General features: G+C 33.1%; 2 protein-coding genes across 3 annotated transcripts; both read right to left on the reverse strand.

The window, feature by feature from the left end:
* Positions 1–4,713: 4,713 nt before the first annotated feature.
* On the reverse strand, positions 4,714–8,105 carry LOC124944907. The gene is made up of 8 exons (XM_047485255.1): positions 7,935–8,105; positions 6,645–7,133; positions 6,288–6,374; positions 6,042–6,239; positions 5,823–5,960; positions 5,505–5,618; positions 4,850–5,434; positions 4,714–4,740 (listed from the first exon to the last, which is right to left on the reverse strand). Exons 1-8 carry the CDS (start codon positions 8,103–8,105, stop codon positions 4,714–4,716), a joined length of 1,809 nt encoding a protein of 602 aa, XP_047341211.1.
* A 1,330-nt stretch (positions 8,106–9,435) lies between these two features.
* On the reverse strand, positions 9,436–12,115 carry LOC124910219 (SUN domain-containing protein 2-like). 2 transcript variants are annotated; one of them, XM_047450837.1, is made up of 8 exons: positions 11,940–12,115; positions 11,763–11,869; positions 11,561–11,679; positions 11,321–11,483; positions 11,013–11,233; positions 10,529–10,838; positions 10,095–10,450; positions 9,436–10,013 (listed from the first exon to the last, which is right to left on the reverse strand). In XM_047450837.1, the coding sequence occupies exons 1-8, from the start codon at positions 12,096–12,098 to the stop codon at positions 9,511–9,513; spliced, it is 1,938 nt and encodes a 645-aa protein (XP_047306793.1). In that variant the 5' UTR covers positions 12,099–12,115; the 3' UTR covers positions 9,436–9,510. The 2 variants fall into 2 exon arrangements, with proteins under 2 accessions (XP_047306793.1, XP_047306792.1); XM_047450836.1 differs by having other exon boundaries at positions 9,436–10,450.
* Between the last annotated feature and the right edge of the window lie 3,174 nt (positions 12,116–15,289).

Here is a 15,289-nt window from a genome sequence, read left to right on the forward strand (position 1 = left end):
TATTAATTGGTATCATTTCTCTAATTAATTGATTTTGTGTCTTTTAAAATTTTAAAGCAGATGAGATATTAAATATTATATTTGATTTGATTTTTTTGCAACATAAATTATAAAAATGATATTAAATTGATAATCTATTTTACAAAAAAAAAATAAAGTTGAAAATTTAAAATATATTAATATAAAAAGATAAAATAAATACTTGTTTTTGAATAAAATATTAATTAATAATAAACAAAAAGAAATTAATTAATAATTATATTGTTTAAAATAGAAAAAATCATACACAAAATATAAAATAAAAAATCATAAATTTTTTATATTAATAAAATATTCTTATAATAATTACTATTTAATAATAAAAGAAATAAAGTATATATTAACAAATTTATAATTTCGTATAACCATTATCAAGGATTATTATCTTATTTTATTTATAAAAAATATATATATTTATTATTTGAAATATATAACAGCTTTTGGTGTATTGGTACGTATATATTTTATTAGTTATATATTTATATTATTTGAAAATTATGATTAATCAATAATATATTTTTAATATATATATATATATATATATTATATTTAATACAATAATAATAATTTGTATTTTTTATTATAAATTAAAATAGACATATACAAAATATAATATTGCAATTTGTTTAAAAACTAATCTCAAAGCACTTATATTAATATTCATTGTTGATTTTTATAAATTTAATTATAATCAGAACAATGTTTACGAGTCAAATTGATTTTGAAATTATAATTGGTATTGAAATTCACATTAAATTATAATTTAATTTATGTATTTAAAATTTTTATAAATTATAATTCAATTTTTATATTTAAAAAAAAAATTAAATATATATTATTAAGATAATGATTTGACATTACCTATAAAGATAATAAAATATTTTGTTTAAAATTATAAAAAAATATTAAAATTAGAGTTACAAAACTAAGAATAGCAAATTATGAATTATATAATCATACTATATTAAATTTTATCCTAATTCTAATTATATTTCCAAATTAATCTGTTAGTCTACACTATACAAAATAAATAAATAAATATCTCTATAAATTCTTTTATTATTGAACTAAATGAATAATAATGTATTATCGGGAAATTGGACTAAATGACCCTACAAATAAGGCAAATTGCCTCCGTGGTCACCAGATAATTGAAATTGATCTGGTGACCACTTAATTTTTTTTGGACGAAATTACCCTTTTCGCGTAACGCAAAGGGACTTCGCGTTTCGCGAAGTGAGACGCTGTGAAAAGTCCAGAATACCCTTACTATATAATAAAATCCGGCCATCTTTTTTTCATTTCTTTTCTTCTTCTTCTCTCTCTTCCCTTCCTCTTTTCTCCTCCTTCTCTCTAATCTCGCCGGCGACGGAGTTCAACGGCGGCACTCAATGAGCTCCACGACGAGCACAAGCACTGTAACAATTGGTAAGTTTATGTATTTCAAGTTTATTGTTGTTCATTTATGCATTTTCGAATGACTGCGTTGTTTAGGGTTTCATCTGATGATACTTCCCGTTTCGCTAAGTACTTCCCGTTTCGCTAAGTACTTCCCGTTTCGCTAAGTACTTCCCGTTTCGCGAAGGGTTTCCATTTCACAGTATTAATTATCCCGTTTCCAATTTATCTTGCAGCCGAAGTTTTCGTTTTCTATAATGGAGAGTGGAAAGTTGATGCTAATGGAATATGGTTTTTTGATGCCTCTTCAATCAAAACATTGGATTTACCCCAAAGTACTCGTTATGCTGAATTAATTGATAAACTCCATGAAAGACTTCAAGTGCAGAAATCTACCTATGATTTAGTGCTGCAAGTGAAGTATGATATTCCGAATATCACAAATCCTAAACCCGTTTTTATTGAAGATGATGAGGATCTGAACATATATTTATCACGCTTGATTTTGGGTAGAACTGTGTCACCATTGTTTGTGTCTGTAGTAGAGAAGTCACAATTTACTAAAGAAAAGATACCACTACTTACCTACCCAACTCAAGAAAGTATTCTCCCACAATTTACTCAGAAAATTGTACCAGAAGCTTTACCCTCGGAGGTCTTTGTTGAAAGTAATGAAGCCGGAGATAACTCTTTGCCTCACATCCCACTTACTCAGGACTTGCATGCATCGATACCTACACCACATAGTGCGAGAAGAGCATCAACGGGTACACCTACTAGTGCAAGAAGATCATCATTTGGTACACCATGTAGTGCAAGAAGATCATCATTTGGTACACCATCGACAGACATATCACCGACAGACATATCACCGACAGACATATCACCGACAGACATATCACCGACAGACCCCTCATTTGCGTTGGCGTTAACTACTGAAACTGTATTGGAAGTCGGTGCCTTGTTTGAAAATAAAAAAGAACTACAACTGATGCTATATAAATATGCGATGGCTAATCATTTTGAATCAAGGTGGAGAAGTCAAGAAAACATCTTTGGTATGTGAAATGTTTGGATGAGAAATGCAAATGGAGATTGCGTGCCGTGAAAGGTAAATTATCTGAGATGTTTGAGATCCGGAAATTCGACCAACAACACTCATGCTCAGTTCTATCTAGGCCAGAGAAAAAAATGCAAACACCAGCATGGGTTATTGGGCAGTGCGTGAAGAGTAAGTATATGGACCATCACCATAATCACTTGCCTAAGAAAATAATTGAAGACATGCAGGCAACTTATGGGGTAAATTTGACTTATAATAAGGCTTGGAGGGCTAGGGAAATGGCATTAGTGGCGGTGCGAGGAACGGTTGAGGATTCATATGAAAAATTACCCTCATACTTATACATGTTGGAGAAGCATAATCCTGGTACCATAACAGACATCCAAACAGACGAGTTCGGGCACTTCAAGTATATGTTCATGTCCCTAGGCCTCTCTATTAGGGGTTTCAAAGCATTTTGTCGTCCCGTATTGTGTGTTGATGCCAGTTTTCTTAAGCACAAGGTGGGAGGTCAACTATTGGTGGCTATTGCATTAGATGCTAATGAACAATTATATCCTGTCGCATTCGGAGTTGTTGATTCAGAGAATAATAACTCTTGGACTTATTTTATGCAAAAATTGAGAGAAGCAATTGGATTAGTTGATGATCTCGTCTTCGTATCCGATAGACACCCAAGCATCGCCAATGCCTTATGTGCTGTTTTTCCAGAAGCATACCACGGTGCGTGCACATATCACATAAAGATGAATATCAACGCGAAATTCAAAACTGATAATTGTCATATGGAGTTTGATATGGCTTCTCGTGCGTACACCGTCCACGAATTCAATCGTTTTTTTGACAAGATAAGGGTTAAAAATAATAGGATTGCTGCCTATTTGGAAGAAATTGGATTTCAAAGATGGAGTAGAGCATTTTTCCCCGGTAAGCGATACAATCAACTAACAAGCAATTATGCTGAGAGTTTTAATAGTCAGAGCAGGGAAGCCAGAAAGTACCCCATTTCCTCAATGGCGGAGTATTTAAGAGTGACAATACAAGGTTGGTTTAATGAGAGAAGAGAAAGAGCGTCCAACCACCGAAAAGTGTTATCTCCAACATATGAAAAGTGGTTACGTGAGGGATTCGAGAAGGCTAGATTCTATACAGTATCATCGCTTAACCGATTCGAGTTTTATGTGCATGACAATCAGTCTCATTTTAAAGTCAATTTGAAAGACATGAACTGCACTTGTAGGGTATTTGAAGTTTCTGGTCTTCCTTGTACTCATGCAATGGCTGCTGCCCGTCACCGCAATTTGGTTTGTTATGACTTTTGTTCAAGGTATTATTCAGCTCACATGTTCAATCTATTTAACCAATTGTTTAATCGTTTTATTTTCCATTCTTACAGATATTACACAACTGAATCTTGGATGAATGCATATGCGGAGACATGTTACCCTGCTGGTGATGAAGACGATTGGGATATTCCCGAAATGATCAAGGAACGAGTATGTCTAAAACCACCCGTGAAGGTTAAGAAAGGGCGTCCACAAACAAAGCGTAGGTCATCTCAAGGTGAGGTACGTAAGGCTCCGAGACGATGCACCTCATGTGGTGGACTAGGACATAATAGGGCCACATGCAAAGCAGTCATGCCTGCTCCATCTACTGCAAAAGCATCATCATCTAAGCATCATGACTCATCTTCTCAACAGCACGAGCCATCATCTCAACAATATGAGCCTTTAGATTGATTGGGATTGGGATAAGTTGTATAAGTGTTTTGGATAAGTTGTATTATGTTTTGGATAATTTGTATTATGTTTTGGATAAGTTGTATTATGTTTTGGATAAGTTGTACTCGGATAAGTTGAACTCGGATAAGTTGTAATCGGATAAGTTGTAATCTGTATGTTGTATCTAGTTTATCTGCTTACTGTAGGAGCACTTAACGCTTCGTTAAGTACTTAACGCTTCGTTAAGTACTTAACGCTTCGTTAAGTACTTAACGCTTCGTTAAGTACTTAACGCTTCGTTAAGCGCTTCGTTAAGTAAAACTGGGTTTAAGTGAGTTTAAGTTAGTTACTTGGTACATTGATTTATATGTTCAATTCTTTGGTTTTTAAAATATCAGACTACCAACAAACCAGACTACATTAAAACTAAAAATATGTTAACATGAAATGTAACTTAAGTTGAAGTTCTACCCAAAAAGTAATACAAGTTCAGAATACATAAGCACAAGTCAAGTTCTATCCAAAAATCAATAAACGATTACAATACAAACTAAGGTTCTGTAATTTGATGAAATAACCGGACCGCCATCTTTTGTCGAAAAAAGTCCATTTCATTGGAAGTCACCTTCTCTACACCTAAACCAGCAGTCAAGTATTCCATGTGCATAAGCATAAATACACCACAATCCCCACTTTCTTCTGCTCTAGAGACTTCCCCATTTTTGGCGACTGCATTTTTGACTGGGTGTGGCAACCTTTTATATGTCAGTTTCTGGAAATTGAAATTAGGATACCGTTTTAGCTCAGCATCACTGGCTCCCATTGCATATATTCGTGGAAACATCTCACACAAAGGTCTCATGTATGGATCGAGATTCCTATAAATACTCGAGTCGCAGTCATAAACGTCAATGTGATTATCTTGTACACGAACGACGCACAGTACCCAATGCTTGTTGCCAATGTTCAAAGGCACGTAAATATCGTCTACGTGTGGCCATTCTGGCATATGTCTATGAGGCGCTCCCCAGAAGTACTGAGAAAAGACGTCTGATATTGGAAAATTTTCAGGATCTTTTTTATAGTTCGGGTACTCTCGCCTCATCATATCTGCTAATAAGCAATCCCCTATTGATACTTTACAATGTTTATATGTCTTGGGATATTGCTCAATCCTTTTGCGCAACAAGTGGCACACTGCGTCGATTTCCTACAAAAGGCAGCATATATCAAAAACCTTATTCATAAGTTAAAGAATTAATATGAAATGCAAGACTTACAGGATCTTTAAGCCATGTGGACTTTGTTAGAACTCTAACAAACAACTTCTTTCGTGCTTCGCAAGTAAACACAGTCTTTGTCTCATCATTGGTAGCTTCATCTTTCAACCAATTCTGTAATTGAACCAACAACTCATCATCAAATTTTTGAAGGGGATTGATAGTTAATGGATCATTCGTCTTTGGCTGTTTTGACAAAGAAGGGTTGGTGTAGTCTTCATCTTTCTTCTGCTTCCTCACTCTTTTTTTGGGAACTACTCCTTTAGGTGGAGTGTTGTATAATTGGAAGTCATCATCATCGTTCTCATCATTCCCAGCCCTCGAATCCTTCCCATCCTTCCCATCGTTCTCATCCTTCCCATCCGTGGCATCCTTCTCAACCTTGACTTTCTTCTCAACCTTCCCAACCTTGAGTTTAACCTTCCCAACCTTGGCTTTCTTCTCAACCTTCTCAACCTTCTCAACCTTGACCTTATCCTTCTTTTTCTCAATTATTTCTTGCATCATATCGGAGAGCAACATCTCCCCACCATCCACCTTTACATCATTCTCAGTCTCACCACCATCCACCTTTACATCATTCTCAGTCTCACCACCATCCACCTTCACATCAGTCTCAATCTCCCCACCATCCTCCTTTACATCATTCTCAGTCTCACCACCATCCACCTTCACATCAGTCTCAATCTCCCCACCATCCTCCTTCACATTAACACTCTTAGTTTTATCCTCCACCTTCACACCATCCACCTTCACATCGTTCTCAATCTCCCCACCATCCACCTTCACATTAACACTCTCAGTTTTATCCTCCACCTTCCGATCCGTCATCTCCATCTCATTCGTTATCATCTCCTCCACCTTCCCATCCTGCAAAAAGAAAACAACAGTGTGGTCAGCGTTTACTTCCCGAAACAACATTTGACTTCACTAAGTAAAACTTACTTCAGTTATATCCTCCACCTTCTCACTCTCCTCCTCCACCTTCCCATCCTTCATCTCCATGTCATTCGTCTTCATCTCCTCCACATTCCCTTCCTGCAAAAATAAAACAACAGTGTGGTTAGTTAAGAACAACAAAAGATAATTACTTAACGAAGCGTTAAGTACTTAACGAAGCGATAAGTATCTTCATCTTACCTCAGTCTTGCCCTTCTTTTCCAATTTGCTCTTCTTCTTCTTCTTCTTCCTCTCCTCCTCCATACTATCTAATTTGACAATTAACGTGGCCATCCTTTGGTTGGATTTGGCTAATAACTGTTCGCACATACTAACAACCAACTTTTTCATATAAGCCTTGTGATTTGTTTGAGTTTCTTCGTAAGCTGTTTTCATCTCTTTGAGCTCCTCCTTCACCTCTTTGATGAGTTCCTCCTTCAGCGCTTTTACCTCCTCTTTCAGCTCTTCACATTTACATCCAACAGAAGATGTTGGAGGTAATCCAGGACTAGTAGCGGATGGAGGGCTAGGAATGTGGGCAGGACTAGATTCATAAGCAAGCTTCCTCTTCAGGTTTACGGCTTCTTTGAGATTAAGCGCAGCCTTTCTCTTCCGGGTGTTTGGTTTGGAAGTAGGTTCTTCATGTTCATCCTCAGGTTCACTTCCCTCCTCTTCATCATCATAATCCTCCTTCACTAACTTCCCTTCTGTAAATCCCTCAAAAAATTCATCAGTTGACTCATCTATTTGTTCAAAGTCCTCACCACTGTATAACCTCTTCTCCATGGAGGACTCTTCCATCTCAGTCAGATCCGTTGTCTCCAGGACAGTCTTTATCTCGATCAAGGTGTTCTTCCTGTTGGAATGATAGACTAACAACCTTGGGCGTAGAGGATCATTAAGCTCATTCTTTCTAGCAAATTTAGGAACAAAACCTTTGATGACCTCATATGTCCACACTTGAAATGCCAGTGCAAACCCATAAATGTTATAAGCAAAAGGAGCATAAGGATCAGTAGTACTCTTCTTCTTCTTCTTATAATATTTGTGACTGAGATGTCTCATGTTCTTGTTCAAACCCTTGAGGGTGGCTCTAAAGGTCACTTTCCCCCAAGGAAATCGGAGGAAACTTTCCTCGTCTTCGACCATGTGGAGGATTTTGGCAAATACCACCCTCCTTGGGTCAAATGAAAATAGGTACAGGCAAATCAAGCATACCAGCCCCATCTTCCAGGCATCTTCCTTATCTCTACATCTCAAAAAAGCAGTCTCCAAGTCTTGCATTACTACACTCGACTTCCCTTTAAAATATTTTACCAACAGAGGTGGACAACCTCGGCATTCTTCTTCGTTCACCTCAGGAAACCTTCCGAAGTTTAGGCCCGTCACCAAGGCGTACTCTTTCATACCAAACACAAGTTCTTGCCCATTGATATTGAAAGTAATCTCCTTGGAGGTTGAGGTTACCCTCCTAAGCAACATGTGATGTACAATAGTTCCTGAGAACTGCAACACTGGCGCAGAGACTATATATCGGAATTGGGTATTGTACACCTTCTCCACAAGATCCATTTCCTCAAACTTCGTTACAATCTTCTTAAGGCAGAGGGCGCTTTTCCAAGAAATCCGTCCAGGGAAATCAGGAACGGTGGTTTCTGCCATCTACAAAAGGAACAACAACAAAAATGTAAGATCATATACATAGACCACATCAAACGTTAAGTACTTAACGAAGCGTTAAGTACTTAACGAAGCGTTAAGTACTTAACGAAGCGTTAAGTACTTAACGAAGCGTTAAATACTTAGCGAAGCGTTAAGTACTTAGCGAAGCGTTAAGTACTTAACGCTTCGTTAAGTACTTCGCGAATCCCTAAACCAGAAACAATAACCAACAACCAGAAACAAACATGCAAATATAATGCAATAATCAATAACCAGAAACAAACATTAAACGCTAAACCTAACCAAATAAACTGAAACAGCCAAAACCCTAAAACTAAACATGCAAATATGAAAACCCATAACCAAAAAAAGACATGCAACAACCAAAATAAAACTAACCTGAGATTTATGGGGAATAAATGATAGAGAGGGAGGACACGAGGGGGACGGGAAGATCGGCCTTGTCAATGTGTTCTTCAGTGAGACGGTTGTAGAGAGAGAGGAATCGAGAGGATAGAAGAGGGAAAGAAATGAATGTCCAAATGTTTTATTTTTTAAAATATATGGTATGGCGCGTGCATATACGCGCGCCTCTTCGTCTTCCTACGCGCGCGTGCCGAAGCGTTAAGTACTTAACGAAGCGTTAAGTACTTAACGAAGCGTTAAGTACTTAACGAAGCGTTAAGTACTTAACGCTTCGCTAAGTACATAACGCTTCGTTAAGTACTTAACGCTTCGTTAAGTAACTAGCAGAAACGATATCATCTGCAAATATCATCACAGCCAAAAGAACAATCAATAAGATGAACCAATATGAACTAATAAACCAATATATGAACAAATATGAACATATATGAACAAATATAACCAATATGAACAAATATGATTCAATATGAACAAATATCACCAAAAAGAACATATTTAGGGTTAGGGTTTCATTAAGAAATACAAATAAGAACATAAATCTGTTATATAAACATAGATTCGGGGATTAGGTTTCTTATCTTGTAGATTTCATTCATAATAGTCGACGTCGCCGGAGTTTACGCCGCCGGCGACAAAATCCGGAGGAAAGAAAGGAGGAGAGAGAAAGAAAATGAGAGAAATGAAAAAATTTGAGTATATATATATCAATACCGTTTCACTTCGCGAAACGCGGAGTCCCTTCGCGTTACGCGAAAAGGGTAAAATCGTCAAAAAAAAATAAGTGGTCATCAGATCAAAAATTATTAAACATTACCACGGATGCAAATAGCCTTATTTGTAGGGTCATTTCATCCAATTTCCCGTATTATCTGCCTTGCATAATTATCCCTAATAAATAAATAAATAGAACAATCCAATAAACTTAGCTGAAAAAGAAAAAAAGTATACATATATCAGTATAAGAGCATTAGATTATTGTTTAGAACTTGACAGCCTTCTTGATTGTCCTAATGGATGACTTAATGAAGTTTCTCTTTGCAGCAACATGGTTTTCATCATCTTCTTTCACATTATTATCATCAATGGCTATTGTTTTCTTTCTAATGAAATCAACTCCTTTTCTCATACTTTCCATTATAGAAGGAGAAGACGGCACTCTTCTGAAAACTCTGGCACTTTCAGACCTTCCAAACAGTTTCTTCTTCTCCTTTCTGTTTATTCCATCCTTATTACCATCATCAAAGCTTAATCTTCCTGTTTTTTCTTTGTAATCTCTCTTTAATGGAATTTTATTCAGCTCAATCTCAACTATTTCATCTTCCTCACCTTGAATGTCAAATTTCTGTTGTTGTTGTTGTTGTTGCTGTTGCTGGTGGTGGTTAGAATCTGCATTTACTTGAATTGGGTTTTGAATATTGTCTGGATAAGAACATTCTTCTTCTTCCTCACCTTGAATGCCATCTTTCTGTAACTGGTTACAATCTGTATTATCTTGAATTAGGTTTTCTGCAATTTCTTCTTCTTTCTTCTCCATTAGTATCTTTAGCCATTTCTCCACATTACCTTTTCCACGTTGATTTCTCATCTCTTCATCTTCGACAATGGCCTTGTTGGATTCTTCATTCTGCAAAAGAGTCTTGGACGAATCTCCATGCAGGTAAAGAACCGGATTATGATCATTGCCTTCAATTAAAGAAGAAGAATCGTTATCTGATATTAATCTTGATCTTTTTCTAGTCTGCTCCGAAATGAGATGATGATCATGCATTATCTGTTTCTCTAGCTCATCGCGTTGTTTGAATTTCCTGAGTAGTTCTTTCTCAGATGAATCGCAAATTGCTCTCTGAGCTTCAAGCCTAGCCATTAGAGAATTGGAAGCAGCCTGATTTAATCTCATTTGTTCCTTATAAATTACACTCCTGTAAAAACAAATGAACAAAAGATTCATAAATAAAAAAATACTCTCTGTTTTTTTTTTTTGTGTTTTTGTTTCTTACTGATGCATTGAATCTCGAATCATTTTCTCGATCATTATTCTGTGCGATGACTGAGCTTCTGCCACCCTTCTGCACTTCTCGGCCCTTCTTCTCCGTTTGATCAAAACGAGCTCTAGTTCTTGTATGGCGATTTTCTCCTCCTCTGCTATTTGTTTCAATTCGTTCATGTCATTGTCGAGCTTCTGAATTTCTACTTGCATATTTTCAGCTGCTTCCTTATGCCGGAGAGAATCTCTTGCCATGACAATGGCTTTGTATGGATTCTCATTCTCCTTCTCCTTCAACGAATTCGATCTCAATATTCTGGCTCCTGTCACAAAACCAAACCAGATGTACATTTTTAGCTTTTTACAATAAAACAGTTCTATCACAGGAAGAAAAAAACTTGAACTATGCTATGCTACTAACAAAATGGAACTGAAATTCTGTACTCTGATCAAACTAGACAATATTAGAAATTGAAGAATGGAATATTCAAACTAACCCATTATGGGAGAGTTTGATCTTGGCCGTCTATTGAAATCAAGAGAATTAACGGAAGTATCATTGAACTCTCCTCGAGTCAAGACAACAGCAGCTGGGGCGAGACCAATTTTTTCTTTTGATTCATCGAAATGCTGGGGAAACAAATGGGATTCAACCGTCTGTGAAACATTGAGTTCTTGATTTGCTCCTTCCATAAACAGCCATGAAAACGCTCTATTCCTGTTAATCAAGATCCAGGCATCCAAACTAATGTCAATCACAAACAGAATATTTGTTTAGATAGAAATGTGGAGGGTTTTCCCATACCTGAAATCTGAATTTGATGAAGCAAAGATTGATAAAAACTGGGTTATGGAGATACCCACTTGAAGATCCCACCATGGTATTAAGAATTCCAAAGTATTCTTCTTCTTCTTACATATCTGCCATTGAAGAATCCTCAGATTACTTGCAACAGTCATCCCTCCTCCTGTAAGTTGTTCAACAGTTCTTAGTTCTGCAATTTTCATATTCAAATCTAATCCAAACCCTATTATCGAAACATACTTGAACAAGGAAACCAATGGTCAATTTCCCAAGCAAGAGGAGAAGCAGGATCGGCATGGTAATACAGTACGTTTCCATACGGATCTACCCTGAACTTATCCGGGTCGAATCCGGCGTTCCTGAAATGATCAACCATGAATGAGATAAAAGAAAGCAAGAAAAAGAAACGGGGAAAAAGCTTTTCAAAGATAGAGAATTAAACCCCAGATGATTGAGATTCTTCCAAATGAGATTGACAAAAATCTTGGGTTTCATTGTGGGTTTTGCATTAGGATCGATAATTGGAAACATTTCCTCGAATTCCTTCTCCTGAAAATTAAAGAAAATGAAATTGTTCGGTTGATCTGAGATCAAATTTGAAAATTCTATTCACACTTACCTCAATTTGTTGCAGAGGGTAGGGAATGAAAGTGAATGGAGGGCCATGGAAGTACGGATTAAAGCTGTGATCTTTACAGAGCTTAGCGAATGCTTTTGGATAACCAAGACCTTTTTGAAGCACCATTTCTCCTTCTGTAAATAGAAGTTCAGCCGCCATGACTGTTGATTTCTTCAGAGAAATGTGTACAAAGAGGAGAGAGATGTATATATCTTAATGAAGAAGAAGAAACAATTTGAATTGGATTGCAATATATAAGGACTTGTTTGGATTATGATTATTTTAGTTTATAATAATGATAAATTTATAACATAATTTTATTACTTTTAAATGTGAATTTAAATTATTTGATTATACAAACCAAACAAGTAATATGAACTTACTGTAAAGTTTTTTTTTTCTAACTGTAAAGATTTATTTTCAACATAAAGTCAAATGTCAAGTTGACCAAGTGTAACGGCTACAAAATATAGGCCCATGAGCCCAATCACCTTATATAATCACTTAATCAATAATTAATTTATTTAAATACTTTATATTTAAACTAAACTAAAATATATTATTATTATTATATATTAATACTTTTAAATTTTTTTACCACTTTCTCAAAATCAACACTAATCCAAAAACTTTTAAATAATTTTTTTTAAAATTTAATTAACTACACCACTCAACATCTTTACTTTAATTTAAACAGTTTTAATATGAACCAAATATTAAATATTTAACTTTTAAAAAACAAAATTGTGTAAACTTTTACATTGAAACAACTCTATTTAAGAAACTTATTTAGTTAATTAAAATATTTATAAAATCTTCAAAAAGAAATATAACATGCATATTACAAAGTAAAATCGTTTTGTTGTGTAAACTTATATATAAAATCTCGTTTCATTTTTTTTTGTATGCAAACTTGAGATATCTTTTAGGTAAAAAATAAAAATTAATAAACATTATTTTATAAAGTTAAGAACATGATAATTAATTAATTTTAAAGCGATTCAATTTAATTTTTTTGGTCTTTATCTGGTTAAATTCTGTTATATCTTGATATGCAATTAATTAGAAAGAAAGAAAATTAATATTATAGAGATTAAATAAAATTAAAGAAGATTTAAGAAATTAAGAAATTTAATTTTTTCTTAAACAAATCACATAATTATACTAAACAATAATTTAATTAACCTGTTTATATAAGAAATAGAGAAAACATTTATTTTCAAATAGGCTTTTCAGTCAAAGAGATTACAATATTATTAAGTGTATATATAGATATTGCATATTGACAATATAAAATATTGCACTATCATGAAAGTTGATTATATGACATGTGAAAAGACAAACAAAATTGCATGCTGGAAATTGATAAGAATGCACTATCAAAATGTGACAATATTACATAATCAAAAGAAGAAACGTTTGAATAAAAATGGTAAGATTGCATATATTTAATGTAAAACATGGCAAGTGTTGCAATCTTAACAAAAAAAAAAAGGTGACAAGAATATTACAATGTTGAGATTGCAGTCATTTAGGTTACCATATTCAATGTCAAAATATTGCAATTAATATTGCATAAATGATGAATAAATATAACTTTAAAATCAATAAGAATGCGCGAAAAAAGGTTATTTGTATAATTTGGTTTAGAATATGTCGAATGAAAAAAGATTGCAAGATAAAAAATGGTTTTTACACTACAAACTGATTGGAATAATTATAAAACATGTTTCATTACACTAAAAAGGGTTACTTATCTTTATAATGATTTCTTAATTACTTATTTATTGAAAGTTATTAGTTGGTATTTGTCAAGGACAATAATTATTTGAGAGGATTGGTTTCAATGATCATTGGGTTCTTGATACATGCATGTCAAAAGAAGGAAGAATGCAAAATACTTACCAATTGATTCACAATAATGTAATATTGATATGTTAATTTTACACCATCTTTGTATAAGTAGTATATTTTTTTAATTTTTTTTACAGTTTTTTATATAATCGTGACCCAAATAAATTTGATTAATACAAAATAAAAAGGTTTTATTAAGATAATACAACTAGAATAGTGTTAATATTTTGGAGACTCGAATAATTTTAAACAAGAGATCAGTGTTGACATATTTATTTAAATGAGTATTATACGTAACAACACTTTAAAAAATAAGTTGTTAATAAAACCAAAATATTTTTAAACACTTAATCATATGAGTATAGTCAATAAAACCAAAATATTTATTTAAAACTCACAATAATTTTAAACAAGAGATCAGTGTTGACATATTTTGTTGTAGTGGTAACAACACTTTAAAAAATAAGTTGAGTAACCATTAAACTTTTTTATTGTGAGTTTTATGTTAAACCAACATCTAATTCCGACCTCACACTTTTAGAAGTCTCACATCCTTTGTTTAAAAGTTGCGTCACCATATATTATAGTCAATAATGCATTTTTATAAATCTAAATTTGCATGATTCAGAATTCGAACCCTAGTCTCAAGCATGAAATGTGAATACTTTAATTGCTAGACCACTTAATATTGTTGAAATAATTTTATTATTTTGTGTATTTATATATATTTTGTATTTTATATTTATTATCATTAGTTAATTTTTATATTAATCAAAAAATTATTTATACTAATAAAAAAATATTATATATATATATATATATATGATGAGAGAATTTTTTTTAATAAAAGATAAAATGTATTTATATAAAAATTAATGATGAAAAAAAAAAGTATATTTTTAAGATTAATGATAATATATATATATATATATATATATATATATATTATAATTAATGAGAGAGAAAATAATTAGGAAAGAAAAAAAAATATAAGATAAAATATATTTATAATCTTAAAAATTTAAAATTTAATTAAAAGGAGAGAATATGAGAGAGGAGAGAAAATATATGATGATGTGGATTATATAATTGATTAAGTGTATTAATGTGGTGCTTTATATATAGATAATAAACTCATGTAACATACTAAAAATAAACAACAATCTGTATATTTTAAATCAATTATTTAAATTAATTAATTTAAATTATATATTTTTGATTAAATTTCAATATTCAATTTACGTTTAAATTTTATGTGAAATCGATTTTATTTTATTACCTGCATTCTAATTTTCATTAATTAATGAAATTTATAGAATAAGTTTAAAAATTCCAACAATAATATTTATTTCATTTTTGTTACTCCCTTAGTTTGACAAATCAAAATATCTTTAGTCTCACAAAATATTAAAACCATAATTCATTCACAATTTTTTTGGTACATGAAGTGTGATTCATATAAATACACTTATAATATCATTAACAAATATTTAAAA

The sequence above is a fragment of the Impatiens glandulifera genome, chromosome 7 (assembly GCF_907164915.1).
Source record: "Impatiens glandulifera chromosome 7, dImpGla2.1, whole genome shotgun sequence".
Classification (NCBI taxonomy): domain Eukaryota; kingdom Viridiplantae; phylum Streptophyta; class Magnoliopsida; order Ericales; family Balsaminaceae; genus Impatiens; species Impatiens glandulifera.